This window comes from Chiloscyllium punctatum, chromosome 31, assembly GCF_047496795.1.
Source record: "Chiloscyllium punctatum isolate Juve2018m chromosome 31, sChiPun1.3, whole genome shotgun sequence".
In the NCBI taxonomy this organism is placed as follows: domain Eukaryota; kingdom Metazoa; phylum Chordata; class Chondrichthyes; order Orectolobiformes; family Hemiscylliidae; genus Chiloscyllium; species Chiloscyllium punctatum.
Genome location: NC_092769.1, coordinates 10,057,766 through 10,083,247, shown reverse-complemented (window position 1 = coordinate 10,083,247; position 25,482 = coordinate 10,057,766). Strand labels below are relative to the sequence as shown.

Below are 25,482 nucleotides of genomic sequence, written 5' to 3'. Positions count from 1 at the left end.
AATGTAGGTTACCTAATTGTGTACCTTCTCAGATTTCAGTGTTTGGGGTCCTTGTTGGTACACCCTGTGCTTTGGTATATAATGCAAAATTACAGAAAAATATTAATAGCAAGTTAAGCTAAAATGTTAGGATATTGGAAGAACAGCTAAGAGCATCAAGTTTGGCAGAGGGTTGTGGGACAGGACATGGAAAGCAGCAGGGTTTCCAAAACTTCTCATCTCTGCCTTCCCTGATCGAAATCAACCTGCGATTTATAATTTTTGAGGATTGTTATTCATTAATATCGGTGTGTCAGATAGATCTCAGTCTCAGGGAGGTGTGACGTGCTTCTTTGTTTTGTGATGAACTCAGAGGAACATACAATAGTAAGGGTGTAAACCCAAAGGGGTGAAGGAGCAGAGGATCCTTTGTGTGTATGTGCACAAATCAGGGAATGTACCATGACACGTGGACAGAAGAGCAAATAAACTCAACTTCATCAATAACGCTGTAGAGAACAAACACAAAGCAATTATATTAAACTCAAATAAAACAGTCTCTTGTCTCACCTGGAATGTTGCATCTTGTTTCCGGTGCCACGTTTTTGAATAGATGCGAAGTTATGAGATTGAGTGCGTGACTGATTCACAACACTATTCCCAGGATTATACACCTCACCAACTCTGAGAAATTGAGAATGTTCTCCTGTGCTGATAGTTTCCAGACTCTGTGAACAGTTGCTCTGATTGGTTCTCAATTCCGTCTTGCGTCACATACATCCCAATGGCTGAATATTTCAAGTACTCATGAGCTCTGCCTTGCCTAATCAACATCGATCTCTGATTTATTATTTGTGAGGGTTGTTGTCCTGTAATATCCCTGTCTCAGATAGATCTCAGTCGCATTCCCTGGGATTTGACAGGTGTGGTGTGTCAAATAGACCCCAGGAATTGTGCTCCTTGAGATTTAGGTGTGAGACAAACTCCAGTTCTGAGAATCCGCCCTTGGATTGTGTACGAGTTGTGTCTGAATACCTGACTGAACGTTGACATTTTTGGCTGATGAATGTTTCGTTGGGTGCTTTAGGTGGCGATTTCTGCATTACGAACCCAGGCTGTCCCCACATTGGGAGTATTTTTAGTTTAGACGGTGTAGAGTAAAGTTTCAAACTCCTTTGCCTGCCTTTTGTAGGCTTCTGGTGGAGCCATTAAAATTATCATGACGTGACCCGAGGTCGTGACCCTTTGTGCATAAGAGGAAATGTTCTCTAATCATTCTGCCTCTGGAGTGTTCCATCAGGCATATCGCGTGATAGATGTATTTACATTAGTGGGCTGTATGGTAGCGCAGCATTAAACTAAATGACTGGATGAAACACAACCAAACAGAACAAGTGAAAGCGTTTGGCTGGGAAAGGAGTAGGATGTGGGAAAATGTATTATTACCGACTGGTCTTGAAGAAAGAATTAAGTAAACTCAAGGTTAGTGCATATTCATTCGAGATTTATTAACAATTTCAGAAAGCATTTTTATCCAAAAAGTTGATGTAAAAGCTAACAGAAGTGAATATAATGGCTGGATGCCACATTGAGATGAGAACACATGCGCTGTGAGCTGGGAATTTTCTGCACATCAGTAACAGTCACAAGGAAGGGAGTACAAACGCTCATCAGAAAGGGTTACATCAGTAACAGTCACAAGAAAGGGAATACAAAGGCTCATCAGAAAGGGTTACATCAGTAACAGTCACAAGAAAGGGAGTACTAAGGCTCAACAGAAAGGGTTACATCAGTAACAGTCACAAGAAAGGGAGTACAAAGGCTCATCAGAAAGGGTTACATCAGTAACAGTCACAAGAAAGGGATACAAAGGCCAATCAGAAAGGGTAGGCAACCATTCTGAGTAAGGAACTAATAAAAGCAAACCAAATGGGCTTCAAACAACTGGGAAGCTACAAATTCTTCCAACCACAACCATCTCAAAGATATCAAAGTAAAAAGGAACATCCATCAATAATTGTCTCAGTTACACGCTGATAAACTGAAGTAATCTCACTGTTAGAGTCAGCAACAGGACAGATTGTAGATTGGGTATTCAGAGACCTTGATAAGCAGATCAGGAAAATCAAGGGGGTCCACAATTCATTCACTTCACCTGGAAAAGAGAAATAAAGCAATGACGCAGATATTTATGATCAGGGACTTTCAGACTTAATGTTTATTCAATGGCACACTTAGAGATTTCGCAAAACATATTGGGCTGCTTGGCGTGAGAAAGATGTGATTATTCTCACCTTCACCAGAGTGACGGCAGCGCTGTAGAAAATACTCAGGAAGAACAAGGTGATGAATGTGGAAGCAGTTGTCCAGATGTTGCTGTTATCATCCTCATAGTCTTCAATCCAAGTGCGATCTATTGAATCTATGAATATAAAGCCGAGAGAACGCATTTAGATTGTTTATTGATCCAGATCGATCTATCTGCATCCAAGTCATGTAATTAGAGACCATTACATCTTCATAAAGCAGTCAGGTATTTCTCAAGTGTGACTCTTATCTGTATCTATTAGTGCATTATTGACTCTCAGCAAGAAATTACAAATACTAACTGCACATGTTCTTTCTTCATTGTCCATGTCAGAACGTTTTAAATTATTTTTCTTTCAATCTATTATTTAAGGATATTATTATTTGAGGAATGATTATTATGAATGATTATTTTAATTATATCATTACATTTTAAATATAGGCTGTGACAGCACTTTAGTTGAAAGTTGTGGCCATCACTGAATAAAAGTTCAAATGTGATTCTCATCTTTATGTATTGGTGACCAATTGCTTGGCAAATCATGAATATAAGTGACATCACAGTCAGGGCATTGCTTCATATTTTTGTTTGTAGGATCTGTACATTTAGGAATAAGTGTTTGTACATGTGTCCCTTAATTTATTTGATCTACTGCTTGGTGTGGTTGATTTTCCTTTAATGTTTGTGTATGTGGTTATGAGAGTCTCTTACTTCACTCTTGCCCATGTTGGAGTCTGTGCATGAATAAACATATTCGTGTTCCTTTACTGCTGGTGTGCTCATGTGTTTGTGCACCTAAATTTTGGTCTTTTCACATTCTGTAAGCATCATTATGCTCATATTCCACTTCGTTGCTGCCCCTATGCTGATCTTGTAATGTCTTTGTGAGTGTTCACTTTTCATTAGTGCTATCAAAAATGTGTGCTTATGTTTCTGTTTCAGATCCTACCTACAACTAGGTTATTTTCATGTTTATGCTTAATAAATGTTAGCATGCAATGTTATGCTTTGATGGATGTTTATATTTATATGATGATGTTTGCTTGTGTGGCAATCTTTCCTGAACCATCTCCTGATGAGCTTGTTTGTGTTCTTGTTTGTGGATGCTTGCTGATGCTTGTACCCATTATCCTTATTTAATAAACGCCTCTCTATTTGTTGATTTATGCACTTGTGTGTCTGCATGTGAGACTCTGAATTTGTGTGTACATGTGATATTGTATCCATGCTGATCAATGTGGTTTAAAAATAACTAATTAAGCTGCCTCTGTCATTGTATGTTTGTGATTCTGAAAATGGGAAAATTATGATATTAATATTTATCTCTGTGCACTTACGTGCCTGTGTGAGTTGACAAGTGGGAGGACATTTTTCAGAATTTGTATCTGTGTTCATGCGTGTATGTCTGTATGCATTGTACTGTATGAATATAAATGTATTTGTGTGTTACCGTGTGTCTATGTTTCTCATGGTTATGTGTGAGTACCCCTGTTCATTTGTGCAAATGATTTTCATTCGGTGTATGTGAGTTTTTGTATGAGCTTAGAGAGTGTTCAAGTGCCACTTGAATGTGTGGCTCTGTGTGAGTATGCATGTGTGACATCTATATGCACATTTGAGTGTGCACATAAATATGTGTCTTTAGGTGAAAGCTCATATATGTGTCATTACGAGTGTATTTGTGATCATCTCTCTGTATCTGTTCTTATACCAGACTGCAATTTTTATTATTCTAATTTATTGTTCTAATTTTAATGGATTTAATTAGATCTGACCTTGGTGTTGTAGGAAACATTTCCCATCGTCATGGAGAGATAAGTGTTTTATGAGCAACACTTCTGTTGCAGTGATAGAATTTCTGTCTCTGAGAGAAAAGTCTTGAGTTCAAATCCCCACTGCCCAAGAGATAACATTTCTGAATATATCTATTAGAAAATGTCTACTTGTGTTCTGTATGTGAAACAAAATGATATCAGGTATTCGAATACCAGAATTGATCCCATGTGCTCTAGAAAACTGAGACAAACCTATGGAATACAAACCGGGACGATGCAAACACCAGTTTTGGATTATGGGAATCAATGTTAATCATTTGTTAACAGAGCCAAGCATGTCCAACATGCTTCAAAGGTATTATTTTGCAGAGAAATGTTAAATCTTTGGACAGTAAGCAAGAAGCTGACTGTTCCTGTTAGCAACTGGGTTACATTACAAAGGGCATCTTCCATGAAAACTCTTCACAGGGAGCAAGAGGACAGACCATTTATCGTTCCCCTCCCCTCTGCTTCACGACAACTTATCTGTTGATTCTCTTTGGTGTGAAAGGGAAGATACATTCTGTCAACTCATGCGCTGGTGCAAGATCCTTGGCAGTTCCCCAGAAACAAAGGTTACATTCAAACTGTTCTGCACTATTTACGATTGGTATTGTTCCAATCAAATTTAATTTTAACGTGTCTTAAATTTACATTTCCAATTGGTGCAATGTGGCAGTTTAAAACTGACATGAATTTTGTAAGAGTGTCCAATCGGGGGAATCAAGAACACCAAGTTCAAAACTCGTGCTCTACCCTTGACATAAAATGGACATTGTCAGATTTTGTCACAGAGGGATTTAGGATGGATAAGGTATTTGGCGGAATCCTGCAATGAGTGAGCTTTACTCTGTCTCTGACCCAGGGTGTATCTGAGCAGAGAACATTAACTGCACAAGACACTTGTCCTAGACCTGTTAATAATCCACTTTAACTACACAGATGGAATGGAAGTCAGGGTGGGAAACAATTAATTCAGTATTTAACTCACAACTGGAGGGAAAAAACACTTCTATTACTTCTGTTGAATTATTAAATGCAACTTTGAGATTTTTATTGACATGAATTAACAGTGTCCATCAGTGCAAGCGAAATGTTTACAAAACTTGGTTTACCGCTGGATTTATCGACTGTTCTGTTGATGATCTTCAGTGGAATCGCTTCATGTCCCACCACACAGGAGTAAGAAGCACCGCTGGCCCACTCCTCCGCTGTAATGGATAACAGGCTGTACGTGAAGAAGGAGATGTTGTCACTCTCCGCCATCACCTCGGTGTTCTTGTAGTTACTGGGATTCACCGGTTTGTCATTGTTTGTCCACTTGACGAAGATCTCTCGGGGGGAGAAACCTCTCACTAAACAGGTGAGGGAGAGAAACCTCTGAGCGGAGATTTCTTCTGTTGGTGGCAGGAGGACAGACACTGATGGCTCCAATGGATTAATCACTGCAGAATATTTGAGACAAATATAAATCAACCAAAAAATCCTGAACCAATATCACAATTTCACGAAATATTAAAATATGCCATGTTTAATTTGGGATTTACTCACTTCCGTTTACTAAAGGAGCAGAATGGTACACATTCTGTCCAGTAAAAAAAGTCGAGTTTAATGTGAAAGCTGCCTCCATGTTTCCAGCCCACAACAAGGACATTCTGTCCAACTGTCATTGCTGATGGTGACGTCACAACCCAGGCTTCTTCCCACTTTATCTGACTGAATCAGAATACTATATCCTTTGGTCCATCTTTTTCTTAATCAGCTACCTAACTATCCTGCCTTCAGATGCATCATTAATACTCCCAAAGGTGTTTGTTCATTACCAATCAAAGCCTGACATTGATGTAACTGGATCTGGATTACACATGGGATCCTTTGTGCTTTAATCTCACCACTCACCTTTCTCCTTGTGGATGGAGTCTCTCCGCGGAGTCGGTAGATTCTGATGGTACACCACACATTCAAAAGTAACGCCACTCAGCCAGGCTTCAGTAGAAATGTCTAATTTGCTGATCACGCTGTCGGGATTCTGTCCAGGCTGGTCAGCAATCTCTGTTTTCAGAGGCTTCTTTTCTTGTTTCCAGGTCACGTTGACTCCAGAAGGAAAATTGGACACAACGCAGGTTAACGTCACCGTCGCCTCCAGTAAGACTTGTTCGACTGGCGGTGGGAGGATTTTAACGGTGTTAGGGTGGCACTCGGTATCTTCTATGAAACAAAAATCAAAATCAATGAAAAAATGCCCCTTTATGATACAAACAGCCAATCTTCAGATTAATTCTTCACAGGGTGAAGACACCACCTTCAAAATGGAAACTCCAACTATTGCTGAAACGATGCATACTGTTGTTGATGTATTTTGATTTGTGAAAGCATTTGTTATAACATACCCTGTGTAATTACTCCTAAAGAACACTGGCTTTGTAACAAGTGAAACCTGAAAAAAAATAAAATAATCGAAGATACCATCATGTAACCCATGGAATTACCTTTCTTTCAGAGTCTGTCTCTCACTTAACACCATCTATTGATACTTGTGACAAGAGTAATCTCAATATAATGAGTTCATTTCCATGTTCATAACCCTTAGGTGCAAATGCTGCTGGTCATGCTGACTGCCAAATCACATCCTACATTTTAGACAAATTATAATAAATAATAATTATTCTCTTTGCAGAGCTCTAAACTGTTACGGGAGCGGTGAACAGCCATGGAAATTCTGTTCATTATATTTAACGTGATCAAAAATACTTTGCGTTATTGGTGTGATGTCATTCTCTAATTTATGTCATTGTTCCTCGTGAGCTGTGTTTGGAGTAGATCAGAAAACAAGACATTGAGTACAGCATTGGATATCGAGAAGGACACCCATCTCCTTAAGTCTTTCCCTCCATTCAGTTTGTTCGTAACTGGTCTGTACTTTCACTTTATTTACTAAGGTGCGTTTTTTAATTTCTTCATAGAGCAGGGGAGAAAAATACAAACAAAAGCGTCTTAAATTAATCTACAAACGCGATGGAAATGTGCACTAATTTTACTCACTGTGTAAACATCGCTACCCCAAACAAGGCTAAATCAGCCTGTATCGAGTTCCTAGTTCATTCATCCCTATTGGACCGTTCTTACCAGAATTTATTCTCCTGCCTCATCCACTAATTACAGAGAGCATCTTAAAGAAGCTCAGTGAGATCACGTTTATCCCAGTTGATGTGATACCCACTTGGTCTGGGGTCTGATCCCATAAGTGAAGTTAAAGAGCTCAGTACCAGATAAAAATCGATGTCGTACAATGTCCAAGGCCAACAGGTCATTCCTGAGCAGGGAATGAAGCATTGAACGCATTTTGATTTATTTTCAAGTAAGGGGTCACTGCATATTTTAACCACGTCTTTTTGAGACCACAACATCATAAGATAGAGGATCAGAATAAGGCTGTACGGCAAATCCAGAGTTTAGATCAGAATGATGCTGGAAAAGCACAGCAGGTCAGGCAGCATCCGACGAGCAGGAAAATCGATGTTTCGGGCTACAGCCATTCTACTGTCTTCTCTAAACAAGAGCCGATCTATCTCTGGCTGGAATACACACAATGGCCTGGCCTCCACAGCCCTCTGCAGCAACAAGTTCCACAGCCTCATCACCGTCTGGCTGAAGAAATTTCTCCCCACATTTCAGTTCTAAACGGTGCCCCTTTGACCCTGAGACTGTGCCCTTGGGTCTGAGTCTTGCCGACCAGTCAAAACATCTATTCCACGTTCACCCGATCTCAGTCTCTCCGTATTTTCTATGTTTCAATCAGATATCTCTCCAATATCCCCCCTCCACCCCCAAACTTTTCCTTGAAGCGGCCCTCTGAACGCCTCTCCCAGCATGGTCAGGCAATAAACTATTTAACAAAGGTCACTGTCTATATATCTATCTTCAACAGAGAGGAAACATGCTTTTCTGACTTGCCAAAATGTTGAGTCATGAGCGATGCTAATGTAACACTCAAACTGAAATGCGATACGTGGCATGTTGGGAAACGAGAAGCTGTACTGTATTGTTTACTACGCCTGATAAATGAGCGTGTTTGATTCACATTAGAGTTTAGAATGATTTGTAGCTCTCTCAGTGTGTGTCTCTTACCTTGGAGTGCGGTGATGTTTTTACTTTGAATGTTCTCTCCATGAGTGACCTGGCAGGTATAGACTGCGCTGTTGAACCATTCACCATAAGGGACCATCAGCCGACTCGTCACCGAGAAGTTCCCGTTTGCCTCACACACGGGAGACGTGAAGAAGCCAGAATCCAAGGGTCGGCCATTTTTCAACCAACTCACGGAGATTGACTTCGGATGGAAATCGATGATTGAACAGACGACGGTTGCAAACTTGCTGCTTGCGATTTCTTCACTGGAGCTCACAGTTAGGAGAAGAATTGGTGGGAGAATAACTAGATCATTAGGAAACACATTGCATAAATTATCTGACAATTTCAGAACAAATACAATCAGTTCTCATATATCAAGGTTTCTTGTGGTTAATGGATACAAGAATCATAATTGTGCAGAGTGCTGGAGAAGCTGGGATCCACACAGAAAGATCAGCAGGACAATGTGAAAAGCTAAAATTATAGGACACAGCAAGGGAGTCAAGGAGGCATAGAAACTATAGGCCGGTAACATCAAAAGGGAGATAGCAACGTTGGATGGTATTCGTTTTAATGACAGAGTCTGATGAACAAGGCAGACAAATTACTGGCATAAATGAGGAAATGATGCGGTTGCTATCACAGAGACATATTGAGAGCCAGGCAGGAGTGGCTATTCAATATTCCAGGATTTAGTGCCTTCAGGTGAGACAGGGAAAGATGGAAAAGGATGAGGGCTGGGGGTGTGCAGTGCAGAATGTTGCTTCTGTCGTAATTCTGACAAGACTATTTTAGGCTGTAAAGAGAAATGAAACCATGGATACCTCCTGGAACAAAGGCAAATGGACAGTACTTCAAAACCAAAATACAGCAAACATAACTACTGGGAGAGCACGATAGACCTTACTATAGGTCCAAAAGAGCAAGTGAACATACATGGGCAAATTTCAGAGAAATGTAAATTAAATAGGGGAATGAGAAAAGAGGTTTTTAACTTCCTCACCATAGGCTTGGATATTCATTTTGTCAAACATTTAGAGGGAGCAGAATTCTGAAAATGCCCCCAGGAGAATATTTTAACAAAGTATGTGTCTAATACTGAGAATTTTAATCCAAACCTTGCAAGAGAGGGTTGAATCTGGACTTAACTTTAGGGAATGAAGTCGACCCAGTGGGTAAACCATCAATGGTGGAGCACTTTGCAGACAGTGATCGTAAATCAGTTGGATTTCAGATTGTACTGCAAAGGAATAGAAATTGGCCCAAAGTTCTGAAAAAGGGAAGGACAATTTTAGTAAGATCAGGTAATGAATTGACCAGAGTGGACTGGAAGCTGACACTTAATGGTAAACCTGAGTCAGAGCAGTGTGACACATTTAAGAGAGAGATAAGAAAATCACAGGGAGGACATTTCCCAGGAAGCCACTGAGTGGGACCAAGAATGCAGTGGGCTCTGGACACCAAAGGGCATGGAGGATGAGATAAAGAGAAACAAGGGAGGCTTCCGGTCTATACTGAAATCTCAAAACAATAGGAATTAGTATGGAGTACAGAACGTGCAAGGGGGAGTTTGAAAGACAGAGGAATTAGAAGAGCAAAAGGGACCATGAGAAAATAATAGCAGTCAAAAATAAAGGAAAATATTTTTAAAAGTTACATGCTCATTCATAATAAAAGAATTATTCGGGAAACAGTAATGCTCATTAAGTGTATTATTGGAGTGGAGCCGGAGGATTAGGTTGTGGTCAAAACGAACGTGTTGTGCCAGTGTTCACTAGTAAGAGGGACAATGTGGGGACAGAAAACATGGAGGGGTGTTGTGATGTAGTTTTCCGAAATTAGGACACATGACGTGATGTTCTGTGTTGTCTTGCTGAATGAAAAGTGGTTATATTTCCAGGGCAGATGAAAAGTATACCGAGCTGTTGAGTGATGCAAAGGATGAAATAGTTGGGTCGCTGACAATAATTTAGAATTCCTGTCTGGCCACAGCAGTTGTGCCAAGTGAGTGTAGATCAGCCAACGTTGCACTGTCATGCAGGACGAAGGAAGGTATAAATAATGAAAACACAGATCTGTCAAGCTCATCTCAGTGGTAGGGAAACTATTGAGAAGTGAAATTAGTCTTCATTTGAAAGATAAATCAACAATTTTCAGCACGGTTTTATTGAGAGGAAGTCATGTGTGAGAATTTGATAGTAGTTTTCAGAGAGATAACTCGATGTCCAGATGATAGAAATAATCAGAGCCAATGGGATCGGAGTTAATTTGACAGATTGGATCGAGAACTGGCTGAGTGGTGGGAGCAGGGGATAATAGTCATCGGGTGTCTGCGTGACTGGAAATCTATGTCTCCTGGTGCTCTGTAGGGATTGGTTTGATTTCCTTGTTATTTCTCTTACATACTAATGATTAAGACTCAAATTTAGGAGGATTAACCAGTGAATTCACAGATGAAATGAAAACTGTCATGTTGGTAAGTCATGAGCATAATGGCTTCAGATTGCAGGAGGATATAAAAGGGTTGGTTGTATGTGAACTGAAGTTGCAAATTGAAATTATTCTGCATAAATGTAAGGTGATGTAATTCGGCAGAAGAATCTGTGAGGTATGATGTTTTGAATGGTGGATCCCTCGAAAGGCCTGAGGATCTTTGGTGCATGCACCCACCGATCCCCTATCGTACTGTGTCGTCTGAATAAAGAGGCTAAGAAGGTGAGAGGATATTTTCTTTTATGAGCCGAGACAATGACAATGAAGAGTAGGGAGAAGATACTGGAACTTAATAGAACACTGGTTAGGCCATACTGAAGCGTTGTATGCATGTTACCGAAGGAATGTAATTACACTGAAGGCAGTATTGATGAGATTTGCAGGATCTTGCCTGGGTTGGAGGGTTTTAGTTATGAAACTAGTTTAGATAGACAGGGGTTTTCCTTGGAGCAGAGGACAATTAGGGAGAAGATTATCATGATGTCTAGAATTATTTTAGGCATAGACAGGGTAAACTGGATGAAACCTTTCCCCTTGATGGATTGATCAATGCCTCAGGGGCACAGGGTGAAGGTAAGGCCAGGAGCTCCCAAGTGGATCTCAGGGGAAAACAAAATCAAACAGAGGGTGGTGTTAGCCTGGAGCTCAGCACCTATAAGTCATGTAGACATTGAGCCCCTCATAATAGGTATGAAGTATTGCGATGCATCCTTGCAAGGGCAAGTCACACAAGGCAATGGATCAGGTGCTGACACATGAGACTGGAATAGTTCGGTGGCTGCTATTGATAGGCGTGAACTGGATGGATCAAAGGGCCTTGTTCCTGTGCTGTATAAGGTGATTCTGTGAAAACGGTTATAAATAATGCCTTCTTCATATTAATCCCAGATGCTCTGTTTATCTCAATTCCCACAACACATACCTGAACATGGCATTTCTTTGCTCTTGTGTGACCCGCTGTGTTGAACCTCACAGTAGATTTTGCTGGGGCAATCTGCCACTGACTCGGGCAGGGTTAACTGGCTGCTCAGGGTGTAGGTTCCCTTCTTGTTTCTCACTGATGGGTAAGTCTTAAATCCAGTCGTGATTAACTCCCCACCTTTCTTCCAGGTTACCTTGGTGACGTCAGGGGAATAGTCCATCGCCAAACAACCAAAGGTCGCAGAACCGGTGTTGTGCTCCTGACAGGAGGAGACCAGGCCATAAAGCGTGGGGGGAGTTGGTGTCTCTACAATAGAATGACCAATTGAGCATGTTAGTTTCTGTTCATTTGACCTTATCAGTTATTCAAATGTATCCTCAGCTGTAAACGTTTGCCAGTATGCTCCCACTGAGTCTACAGCATAACTGGAGTTTATTTTTGTTTCCTACCAGTTGCTGATCATGATCATTGGTTCCTTCTTTAGAAACATGCCCTCGACCTTGACCATTGCCATATAATTTAGGAAGAAGAACATCCTGATCCCACCCCAGTAACTTTGAAGATCTCACCAACTGACACTTTCACTGGATTGCTGTGAAGAGCAAAGAAGTTTCACAAAATACAAACCAAGGAAATGCAGATTCATCAAAATTCTACAGTGTGTGCAAACAGGCCATTTGGCACAACAAGTCCACACCCACCCTCTGAAAAGTAACCCATCCAGACCTGTTCCCCTACCCTATTATGATACAGTTAACCATGACTAATGCACCTAACCTCCCAATCACTGAACACAACATTTGCAATTCCCCCAGCTTGCACATCTTTGGACTGTGGGAGGAAACGCACACAGACCTGGGGAGAAAGTGCCAACTCCACACAGACAGTCACCCGAGGCTGGAATGGAACCCGAGTCCGTAGCACTGTGAGGCAGCACCACTAACCACGGAACCAGCGTGCTGTCCGACTAGGTACTGTGCTGCTGGAAATACCCAACCGCTGGCAGTACCCCCAGAGAGAAATCAGAGTGAATCATACAACATAGAACATTACAGTGCAATACAGGCCCTTCGGCCCTCGATGTTGCGCCACCCTGTCATACTAATCTGAAGCCCATCCCACCTACGTCTGTATGCCTAGGTAAAAACAATGACTACAGTTGCTGGAAATCCGATTCTGAATTAGTGGTGCTGGAAGAGCACAGCAGTTCAGGCAGCATCCAAGCCTGTCCAATGATGACTTAATCTTGGCGAATCTACTACCGTTGCAGGCAAAGCATTCCATTCCCTTACTACTCAATGAGTAAAGAAACTACCTCTGACATCTGTCTTCTACCTATCTCCCCTCACTTGAAAGTTGTGTCCCCTCGTGTTTGTCGTCCCCATACTTGGAAATCAGGTCCAGTGAGCCTTCCTCACTTATCAATGCAAGGCAGAATGTTCTCTCTGGGAGGAAGGTCACTGCAGCAGCAGCACAGGCAGGAGCTGAGCACTGGGACTGGGAGGAGGGCTGTCACGGCTGAACTCATGCCAATTGTCTGGAAGTTGAAACATCTAATTTACAATTATCTGAATTCTGGAGGCCTCTGAAAAATGGAGGACCATTAAGGTTCAGAGACTTTGGAGTGTTACAGCTGAGTATTTACGTAAATATGATTTGAGAAATGAACTGGTAATCTTTAACTTTAATAACTATCAAATTGACACGCAGTTTACCACCAAACCTCATCTTTCAGACTAACCACTGCACTTACTCTGTCTAGACCTAAATTTCCACTCACATTGACAAACCCAACCCATTCATGCCCGGAACACACAACCCCTATCACACAAAACACATCCAAGGCAATCCATATTGGTAGTATATCTGAGAAGAGAGATCTCGGTGCCCATGTACATAGATCCCGAAAAGTTGCCAGCCAGTTTGATAAGAGTTATTTAGAAGGCATACTTTCTATTGGCTTTCATCAATAGAGGGACTGAGTTTCAGAACCACGAGGTTAGGCTGCAGCTGTACAAAACTCTGGTGTGGCCGCACTTGGGAGTATTGTGTACTGTTCTGGTCACCACATTATAGAGAGAATGTGGAAGCTTTGGAAGAGATCAGAGGAGGTTTACCAGGATGTTGTTTGGTATGGAGGGAAGGTTTAATGAGGAAAGGATGAGGGTCTTGAGCATGTTTTTGTTTGAGAGAAGAAGGTTGAGAGGTGACTTAACTGAGACATAAAAGATAAACAGAGGGTGGACAGTGAAAGTCTTTTTCCTTGAATAGTGATGGCTCGCAGGAGACGACATAGATGATAGATGTCAGAGGTTGTTTCTTTACTCAGAGAGGAGTAGGGGCATGGACCGCACTGCCTGCAACAATAGTACACTCGCCAACTTTAAGGGCATTTAAAAGGTCATTGGATAAACATATGGATGAAAATGGAATAGTGTAGGACAGATAGACGTCAGATTGGTTCCACAAGTCAGCACAACTTTGAGGGCTGAAGGGCCTGTACTGCACTGTAATGTTCTATATTCTATATTCCAGATGGACATATGATCTCAATTCCTTTCACTCATTTACACTCCTGCCGCCCTGCACCTGACCCATGGTGAATCTGGCCCTGACTGGACCTGGCACCATCATTTTCACAACCTCTGACAAAAGCCCACTACCCAAGACATGACCTCAGCCCTTGATCACTGACCTTACATCTTACCCAAGTCAACCTGTGCACATTGCATCCTAGCTCCTTTCGCATCTGTGCTTTACAACCTACCATTTTGCCAGACTCTGAGCTTTGCATTTTGACATCACATCCACCTGTCACTTCATTACAGTGACCTTCCACCCTGAAACATCCTGGCACTCTGCCCACCTCTACACTAACCAGCCTGGCATCCTGCCCACCTCTCCATAAACCTGTCTGGCAAAGACAGACCTCCTGCATTTCAGCTCAAACTACCCCTCACCTACCAAGCACAATTTGAATAAATTATCCTGTGACCATTACCATTTACCTTGATGCCACCTTGCCAGACAGAGTGCATGCAAGCTTACCCAGCAGCCAGCCAACACCTCACAGCCGACCAGCCCAAACTCTCCCACATGCCCAATCTAGCCCCTCACTTGCTCACCACCTTCCAACTTTGAGCCTACTCCAACATAAAGTCAGTGAGTCATAAAGTCGTACAGCACAGAAACAGTTCCTTTGGTCCAGCTCATCCATGCTGACCAGAGTTCCCAAATTAAACTAATTCCACTTGCCTGCCTTTGGCCCATATCCATCCAGACCTATCCTGTTCCTGTAGTTGTTCAAATGTCTTCTAAATGTTGGACCTATCTCTGCATTTACCACTTCCTCTGGCAGTTCATTCCAATGTTTTGGACAGTTACAACATGAAGCCCTAACTCCTGCACTCAGTGCACTGACCAATGAAGTTACATGTGCAAAATACCTTCAACACACTAGGTACTTGAGACAAGGCTTTCAAGAATCTATGAGTCTGAACCCTCAGGGTCCTCAGTGTTCAACATCACTATCCAGTGACCTACCATTAACTCTGTAAGACCCTATGAGTCTGGACCCTCAAGGCCCTGTGTTTAAACATCACTATCCAATGCCCTACCATTAACTCTGTAAGACTCTATGAGTCTGGACCCTCAAGGCCCTGTGTTTAAATATCACTATCCAATGCCCTACCATTAACTCTGTAAGTTGTGACCTGATTTATCTTCTCAAAAAGCAACACGTCGTATTCATTTAAATTAAACTCTATCTTCCACTCCTCAGCCCATTGGCCCAGCTGATCAAGATTTCATTATACGTTTAGATAACTTTCACTGCCAATTATACCACCAATGTTGGCATTACATGCAAACTTACAAACCATGTCCCATTCAATGTTTTCATGGCTTTCAACCAATATTGTAGCCTGTTTCCCTTTCTCCCACATATCTGTAGCATTTTTTTAAGGATTGAAGGAATCTATCTCCTTATTGAAATCATTTAATGTTTTGTCCTCAATCAATTTCTGTGGTGGAGAATTCCAAAGTTTCACAATTCTTTTGCTGAATAGTAAACAATCAGGTTCAATGTTATCGAGTGTTGGGAAGATTGGTGAGCAGCAAGATTAATGATGATCCCATGAATGGAATAGCCTTCTAGAGGGACCAAGGTGCCTTCTTCAGCTTCCATTTTGCATGCTGTCATGTCCCTTCGGCAGCATGTTCCAAAATTGTGACCCTTGAGGATAAGGGCGCACATGTATGTAAATGCTTCTCCTGAAAGCTTTCCTCCAAATCAGACTTCAACTTGACTCTCAACTATTTCCTTGCCCGTTTCCTCTTCCTCAATCACAGCCATGGGACTCACTTCCTACCAATGCTGTGAATGTGCTAATACCACACCAACTTCAGCAATTCAAATAGACTGATGACAACTGGTTTCTCAAGGCAATATAAAAAGTCTGACACTTCCACACCGGTCTAGAGATTCAAACAACCACTGGAAGAATTGTAAATTATTTGAGGCACTTGTGTGTCTACACAAGATGACATAGTTTCCTTTTGTGTGATTTGACTGTGTTTTCACTGTTTGAACAGAGCTATTTCTTAATCATATAATAGGAATCAAGCATCCCTCATTTTTAGCAAGGCAATCACACATTATATTTCTTTATTCCAGGGAAGTATAGTGTTAAATTAATGAAATATGATGATTAGGATGTTTCAATTGGAAATAGTCAGAGATTTAAAGTTTACTTTCATGAGCAATTAATTCCAGCCTCATTGTTTCACAGTACTCACAGGAATGTCTTTCAGAAATGGTGTCTCCCTTTGTTATGGGCAGTCAAATCAGTAAATCTAGGATAGTTTTTGCTTGTTATTCAAAGGTGTTAAAGAGATTTAGCCAAAGGGAGACCTGCGGATTTAGCTCACAGATGCTCCATGATCTAAGTAAGTGGTGGAACAGCTCGAGGGGCTGAGTGCCCTCCTCTTGCTCCTACCTTCCTATCATTGTGTCATTCATTAAGCTAGCACTGGCGGTGAACACTTTTTATTAAAATATTTCAACAAATTAATTGTTTCACACATGCTTTAAAAAAAAATTTGTTGATTATTTGGAACGAGATAATTGACATTCTCTATTTGAGTGATCAAAATAACTTCCACCTAATTACAGCAGCCACTGCACTCTGGAGTGGGTTGTTACTTCATAATAGTTTCTTGTGAAACTCCAGCTCGAGATCAGGGCGCTCAAATTCAATGATTCTCTGATATTTAATATCTCTGAACATTCGCAATTTGTTCAAATGCATCTTTTCTCTGAAGAATGTGTTTAATCAAACAGAACTTTTTTTCAATGAAACAACAAACTTTAAATGCTAGAAAACCAAATAAAAGACAGAAATTTCTGAAGAAACTCAGCAGGTCTAGCAACTCCTGTGGAGAGAAGGCAAGGTTAATCTTTCGCATCCAGAGACCCCCTCTTCACCAAATTGTTTTCATGCTTTTGGCACAAGAGCTCACACCTGTTGAGATAAACAGTGATTAAGTTGGCTTGACTCCTGTTGGAGAAAGGATTCTTAGCAGAGGTACTGGATGGTCGGAGATAGCAATTGAAGACCAACTGAAAAGCTACCTCCATCTGCTGCAAGTGTTGGATTCAGCGGAACCCCCACCGGACTGAACAATCAAATTCAGCTACAGCACTGGTTTAATATAAAGGTGAGCACTTACTCCATTAACACCATCTAGCGAAGCCCAAACGCTTGTGAACAAATATTGATCTGGAAAAAGCTGCTAACTGCCATAATTCTGTTTAATATCTAAGAGACACAAGTCAGGACAGCGATTGAATCGATTTCACTGGCCTCTGTGAGTGAAATTCCAACAAACACCCAAACATCTCAATCTGCTTTCTTGCACTGAAGTAAACTGATAAGAGATGGTGTTACATACCTCTCTAACAGGTTGTAAGTGAACACAGGCCACCTGGCACAGAATCAGGAACACTACTACAACATCACAACAGACCTGAACACAATGAGCTCGACACTGTCACAGAGAACACAGCCCATCTGTTTTGACAGTACATAAACCATGTTAGTGATTAACACCTTCCAAAAACCAGGGATTGTTCCAGAATGTTTGTACAATGAAAGTAACATTTCAACATTTATCCAAGAATACTTTGATAGCAGCTCCGAATTGTTCAAACTCTATGGGAACTACAGAGGAATAAAAAAGGAATTACATTGCCATCAATTCACTGTCGCTGGATTCCAACCTCGAACTCCCTTCCTCTTTCCCCTGTGAATGTTGCTGCACCAGATGGTCTACTTAGTCTGAAAAAGATTAAAAATGTTTTGAAGTGTAATATGACCGTTGCCAGTGACATGAAAAGCTAATAATAGGTTTTCAAATAATAAGATGCAAAAAAATTTCTGATTCCACATTGTGCCACAAAACATGTCCTGCATAACTGAGGCACGAAGAAAATATACAGCATATTTCAATCTGCCTCGCTCAATCAAATATCTCTTGTTGCCAACAACCAATTTCAAAACACTTGCTATCTGCCTTTTGTTCCTGAAACGTTCGTTCTGATTGGAACAACTTAGTCAGGGCTCTCAATTCTGAGGCACCTAATCGAATATTGTATTTCTGGCCGATAAAAATGGTTTTGAAGCGCGAGATGAAATTGAACTGTTTGAGATTCAGGGATCCGAATTGCACAATTTACAAATGGTCAGGACCGTTGACAAGTTAGTCAGAGATAGCACTGAAACAAACTGTACAACAGACTTAATCCTAGAGGATACATTGCTCAACTCCTCACGTCAAATATATTCACTGTCGTTGAACATTCATCAGAGGAACTAACCAGTGGATTAATGTGAACGAGAATGTGTTCACAATGAACATAAATAACCACTGAGTTAATAAACTTAATAAGTCATTGTATTTAATAAAAGGATTGAGGTGGGAAATATCACCAATTAAAGCACAGATCCGGAGGCAATGGATTATTCTCCAAATTATTTTTACATATTCTTAAAACGTTCCTTGAACTGGGGAGATTTTGCATGCACTGCATAAAGTCAATACTGCATTTCAGTGTGGAAAGCATTTCTGTTGAAGGAATCAGGGCAAGGTCATTTTCTTGTTTACTGCTTTTAATGAACGAAAATGTTTAAAAAGGTATGAATTGAAAACATGCTTCTGTCTGGAGTTGTCCGCTTTAACAGATGTCTAAGTAAATGTGGCCACTGCTGCCTCACAGATCCAGGTACCCAGGCTCGGTTCCAGCCTTGGGTGACTGCCTATGTGGAGTTGACACAATCTTCCCTGTGTCTGTGTGGGTTTCCTCCCATAATCCAAAGATGTGCATGTCAAGTGAACTGGTCATGCTATATTGTCCATACTGTTAGGTGCATTAGTCAGGGGTAAATATAGGGTAGGGGAATGGGTCTGGGTGGGTTACTCTTCAGACGGTCGGTGTGGATTGTTGGGCCAAATGGCCCGATACATACTGCAGGAAATCTAATCTAAACGATTGTCACACTTAACAAATGTGAGCAGATTCCTTCGGATCGCTACATTGCAATAAATTGGTCAAGTATCTTCATTAAAATAAATATTACTCTACTTTCAGTGTCTGAATAAACAATGTGCTCCGTTATCCTCTCGTTCATGTCTTCTGCAAATTTGTGAACTCTGCATATGTCTGAACACATCGATGTAAAATGAATTCTCTGCGTTTGCAGCAAGTACTCCCATGGTTTTAAGAGTAGAGTTCCTACTGTATGGAAACAGGCCATTTGGCCCAACAATTCCACACTGACCATCTGAACAGTAAGTAGCCCAACCAGACCCATTCCCCATAATTTATATATACCCCTGACTAATGCACCCTAACCTAGACATCCCTGAACACTATGGCTGTGCTAAATTGCACAAATCACCTGACCTGCGCATCTTTTGGACTGTGGTAGGAAACGAGAGCGCTCGAAGGAAACCCACGCAGACACAGGGAGAATGTGCAAACTCTACACAGGCAGTCACCAGAGGGTGGAATCGAATTTAGGATCCTGGCGCTGTGAGGCAGCAGTGCCAACCACTGAGTCACCATGCTGCCCTGCGAGTTCATTAGTGAATTATTTTAATTAATCCAAAATTTGTCCTTGGTCACATAATTCACTATAGCAGTTGTTTCCGAAAGAATGACTCTTCAGTTGATTTTTTTTGTAAAATGTAACTATTTATTTAAAATGCACAGATTGGGAACACATAAAGCACTGTGCAGATTAAATAATTCAGTTAATGTTTTATTTTTATCCTGCAAATCCAGTTTTATCAGGGACATAACAATGAATTAACTCAAGTTACGTATGAAACTGATCAAAGCAGTGAAACTGATCTGATCTTCATAGAATTGTGCAGAATTTCCAAATGGTCTTTGTCAATGATCTTTTCCAGTCAGAAAAATATGTATGTCGTGTACAGCGGAATTGAAAGGTGTTTCTTGATCAATTATAACACAGTCATGGCATTTTTGCTCAAGAGCAAGAACTATTAGAACATTAGACTTTTGAAATGCTGTTTATATTTCTCTATGACTTGTAAACTGTTTAAAGACAGACCTTGTGATTGAACTAGATAGTGGAGTTCTGAATTTGGATTGGAAAGCATGGATTAGATTAATCCTTAATTATTACTTTTAAGTAAAAATGGCGCCCGAAGTATCTGTTTTCCCTTCATTTCTAAAACCTTTGCGATTTGCCTTTCACTTAATAATAGGCTTTATGAAATTTCAACTCGCATGCTGATTGCATTGAATGAGGAACCTGGAGCGGTTCACTGTCACCAACCGTGTTAACATTGCAAAACAATGTAGAAACCAGAAACGGTTTCCCAAATATAACACATTTAATGTTACCCAAGCACAGTCCTTCCTCAACAGATGAACGATCACCAGATCACAACATGGTGTGTTTGCAGCAGAACTGGCTCTGCAAACATTTTCAACAGAACCAAGAACATGATATAACCTCACACAAAAAAAAAACAAATTGAAGCCTAACAAAGCTGCTCAGAATCAAGCAAACTAATGATTAAATTGAATAGAAATAACAAGTCATAACAGCAACCTTGTTTGTGAGGGGACTTAACACTTAAAGCTGTAACGTTTCTGGCAACAGTTTATTTCCAAACTGCACACCCTTCTTGATCATGACAATCCTGTGCAGCACACAGTAGAGCGGTTGAAGGCATATATTGATTAATCACTTCATGGTCAAAACAAAATTACTGAATGGACAAATATTATCGCATTATAATTTTAAGTTAGTTTCAATTACATAATCTGTTCAATTCTGCAGTTTCAGATTTTAGTCCCAAATTTTGTTTTGAATGAGGCTACTCAAAACAAAATTCAGTTAGTTTACAATTAGAACTGAGTTCTTTTTTTAAAAATTCAATGCATTAAAAACTTATTTTTTTCATTTCTCACACTTCTGGGTTTCTGCCTTAAGTTGGTTTTCAGACCGTTACAAATGGATGTAATGTTTTCAATCAAGCAGAGAAAAATGTGTCATATAAGTTGAACAAATGCAGAAATGATTCATGAAAAATAATAGATCTTCACAAATATTGGTAATGAACAGTAATCCAGAGAGACAATCTCCTCACCAGAAAGAAAACACCAATTACAGAAAGCATGAAAACGCTGATCAATTCCACAAATTGAATAAGAATTCAATCAACTCAATTCAACAGAATCAAGGAAAATAATATCAGATTCCAATCAACTCAAAACAACAGATTTGAATGAAACATAATCAGAATCCAACCAATTCACTTCAACAGAATCAAATAAAACAATTTCAAATACCAATCAACACACTTCAACAAAACCAAGTAAAAACAAAGCCAAAATCCAATCAACACAATTCAACAGAATCAAGTAAAACAACTCAGAATCCAATCAACAAATTGCACAATAGCACCGCAAGAAAATTTTATGACAGTTTCTAACCTGCTTGTCATCAACAAAATAAATGAGAAAATATAATCATGGTCAGAACATATATTCAAGAAATGAATAATGACATTTTAGCATATTTTAATCATGTTTGGTAATATCTCAAACACCTTTGAATTCTTAGCGTTTGTTGTTGACAATAAAACTCACAGTCAGTGTGTCACTGACATGAAACATTATTTATAGCTGACTGTTTAAGAGACAATAGTGTTTCAAGTAACCCAGCCACATAGAATGCCCGTCTGATCAAAATAAAAGAGATACACGGAGCAACTGACGCCATCATCACCATTTTAGCTATTTGCTGAGCCTTAACTGAAGTCTATAATCAGTCTGAACAAAAATCAATCCGAACCAAACCAAACTCAGCACAGAATCTGAGTTTCATTTAATTCAGAAATTAGTCACATGAATAGAAAGTTTTTAAAAAGTTACGAAGAAAGTTCATAGTTCTTACCTGAAGTCACTGTCACCATGGTCCCTTGGCCCCAGATCACTCCAGCTTTTTCACTGTGAGACACTTTGTGTCAAATACTATGACAGACTGTAAACTGTAAAATGCAGATAATTTCTTCACTTCCTGGAAAGCAGTGATTCAGACTCCTCTAAGAATGATTTGGTTCATTATTTCAGCTTTTACTCTTCATTGTATTTTGAAAGCTTGGAATACTTTTCCAGATTTGGTCTGCATTTAACTTGACAATCAACACGAAGAAGGGAGAAAAAAATTATACATTTGTACAAACTAGCACGACTGCATTGTGTTTAAATTGCATCTCACATTATTTCTCGCTCCTGCCATGGTAGAAATCACCAATTTGAGATAATCACTTGTTATTGTATGAGGATGTCGCTGTGCACAACACTGTGACCCACTGTGGTAGTCTCTTGCACAGTAATAGATGGCGGTGTCTTCGATCTTCAGGTTCCCCATGTCCAACGCGAAAATGTTGTTTGAATTGTCTTTGGACGCAGTAAATCGATTCTTAATCGCTGGTGCATAGTTACTGTCGGATGAACTATAGTACCGAAGCAGCCACTCCAGACCCTGTCCGGGAACCTGTCGGACCCAGTTCATGTAGTAGCTGCTAAGATCGAAGCCGCTGGTTTTACAGGTCAGTTTCAGGCTGCCTCCAGGACGGCCAGTCTCTGCCTCTGGCTGGGTCAAAACAATCTTTACACCTTTAAAAAGGCTGGACACATTTAAAAAAGAAAACAAATAAACCATGAGCATTAATGCAGATTAAATGATGGCTGAGTCTTTTACATTCCTGCGGTAGACTAACATTGAGACAGTGACAAAGACAGACTTCAACAAAAAACACTCACATGATAAGAAAGTAAGGAATGAACTGAGAAAAATTGTCGACACAATCATTCTGATAACTTGTGGGAAGCGGTTCTGTCAAGATCTTTCTAAACAGAGCCGACCCAGGAGTGTTGAATTACGGTCTAGTGCCCAGGATTTATATGGCCATCGGAACGAGCAGGCTTACAGCTTCCGCCTGTTGGTTTCCTGCTGGAGGCTGAGACTGGATCCTGGTGTCAGCTTGTACAGCCTGAACACATGGGATCATGTATTTACGAGGTTACGCTGAAACATGGACATATACACATCTTCGGATATTTATTTTGCTGAATAGCTCCTTTGGGAGTGTTTTTATTTAAATGGTGGAAGTAAAATTGAGTAGTTTCAGGTCTGTTTCACATGATAGTTGTAAGTATTTTGTTTAAGAAAAACAAATTCATTCGGATGTTAGCTCCCTTTATTTCTACATTCATTCACAAGCAGATAAAACTAAAATCAAAGTTGAAACATATTACCAGCTCGTAAAACAATTGAGCTTGTTTTCCCAGGACACTGCCAGTCTCTGTCCCACTACAAAATAACATGTAATTCATACTAAACATTTCAAAATTCCATTTGGACAACTGAACACAGAGCTTGTCCAAAGTGATTATATTTAGAATATTCAATTAGAAGTTAACTCCCTTTAATTCTACATTCCACCACAAGCAGATAAAGCTAAAAAGAACTTCAATAATATTATTAACCAACAAAATTAGTGACTTTATTTTTGCTGTCAAAGTCTCTCTCACTTTACAAAATAACATACCATTTCTAATCTGCGTTTCTAAATTCAGTTTAGGCAACCTAATATGGAGCATGTCTAAAGTGATTATGTTCAGAATGTGAGTGTGTGTCACTAAACAGTTTGGGCTCGGAGATTAGAAGCACCTCCTTACATTGCAGAATGTCTCTTCCTGCATCTTTATTTTCAAATTGCTCCGACGCTAAAATGCATAGTAAAGGAAAGCTGTGTGCCTGAGAAACAAAAAAATTAGTTGGCAGGGATACATAACACCTAGGTAAACGTTTGAAAGAGCATCTAATGAACTAGAACAGGACAGTCAGGGTACATCAGGAATGTTTGGTTAAATTAGAGAGTATTACAATAATCATTACCACGGATGTAGGTTATAAACAGTACATATCTCTGCTCACTGATAGCTCTGACAGGGGCAGATAACTCATAAAAATCAGTAAGAATTCGCTGTTATACTCAGTTTTAATGAGATGCATGAATCCGAGAATGGTGTAACAAGTGATGTGAGTTTGAACCAATTCAATTTTGCCATTTTACTTTGAGATGATAACAAATGTTACTGCAATGTGGGATTTTGGATCCATTAACTTCATATTCAGGAGCTTTAAAGATACTCAGTAAACAGGCTGAACTAACCAGAACGTCACTGCATTCAATGTCCTGTTTTCTGACAGTCATACAGTGAATGCTGTATTTAGTGACTTTCCTTTTTAAAGAAGAAATGCCAAGTGAAATGTATCCATTGTCAGTAAATGGGGAAAATATCGTTTGTCTGGTAGGATTTTACTTTAGTTTATTCATTTTCCCTTTAATAGGCCAGATACAATAGTTGGCAGCAATTAAACTGACTGCAGAAAAGGTCCTTGAGTTCCCAGTTTCATTCACTGGAAGCAGATGGAGTTTCTGCAGTGGATCAAAGATATTTTGTCTCACTGTTGACCAGTTGGTGGAAAGCAAACTGCAAACCATAACCGCCACCTCCTCAGAAACAAATCGACTCAGCAACAATGCTGGAGGAAAGTTTATTTTTCAGTTATGTAACTTGGAGAACTAGTCACTCCTCTCATTGAAAGAAATATTCAGAGTCTCAGACACAACCTTAACATCAACAGTTCATTCGAGGATAACTACAGCACTGTTTAATATTGAGAAAATTGATAAATAGTCAGAGAGTCATGTCGTGATACAGCATGGTTACAGACCCTTCGGTCCAACCAGTCCATGCCAGTCATAATCCCAAACTAAACGAATCCCACCTGTGTGTACTTGGCCCATATCCTTCCAAACATTTGATATTCATTTACTTATCCAAATGTCTTCTAAAGGTTGGAAGACCATCCCACACAAAAACCATTCTCTGTGTAAAAAGTTGTCTCTGATATGTTTTTTTAAAATTTTCCCTCTCATTGTAAAAACATGTTCCCTATTGTTGAAGTCCCACACCATAGGGAAAATTCGCCAATGTCTTAGTCAAAAATTGAAAACAATCCCAGCTCCAAACACTTACAAAATATCACTATGGATCTTCCCCTTTGATCAATGATTTTTAAAATTTACTCGTGTATCTACTGTGATAGATGTTTTCAAATAACTTCTTAAATGCAAATGGTTCACATCAATCGGATTAAAGTAACATTTCGTGCACTACCCCACACACAAAAAAAGAACTAGTTTATTAACATGATTTGCTC

The 25,482-nt window shown here is 40.1% G+C and overlaps 1 gene segment (V, D, J or C); it reads right to left on the bottom strand.

Moving 5' to 3' along the window:
• Positions 1-1,462: 1,462 nt before the first annotated feature.
• LOC140456860 (Ig heavy chain C region, membrane-bound form-like) lies at positions 1,463-24,760 on the bottom strand. The segment is given in 9 exon segments: positions 1,463-2,134; positions 2,274-2,401; positions 5,217-5,546; positions 6,001-6,309; positions 8,230-8,535; positions 11,648-11,953; positions 22,141-22,203; positions 22,560-22,876; positions 24,579-24,760. Coding segments are annotated over 9 exon segments (1,950 nt in total).
• Between the last annotated feature and the right edge of the window lie 722 nt (positions 24,761-25,482).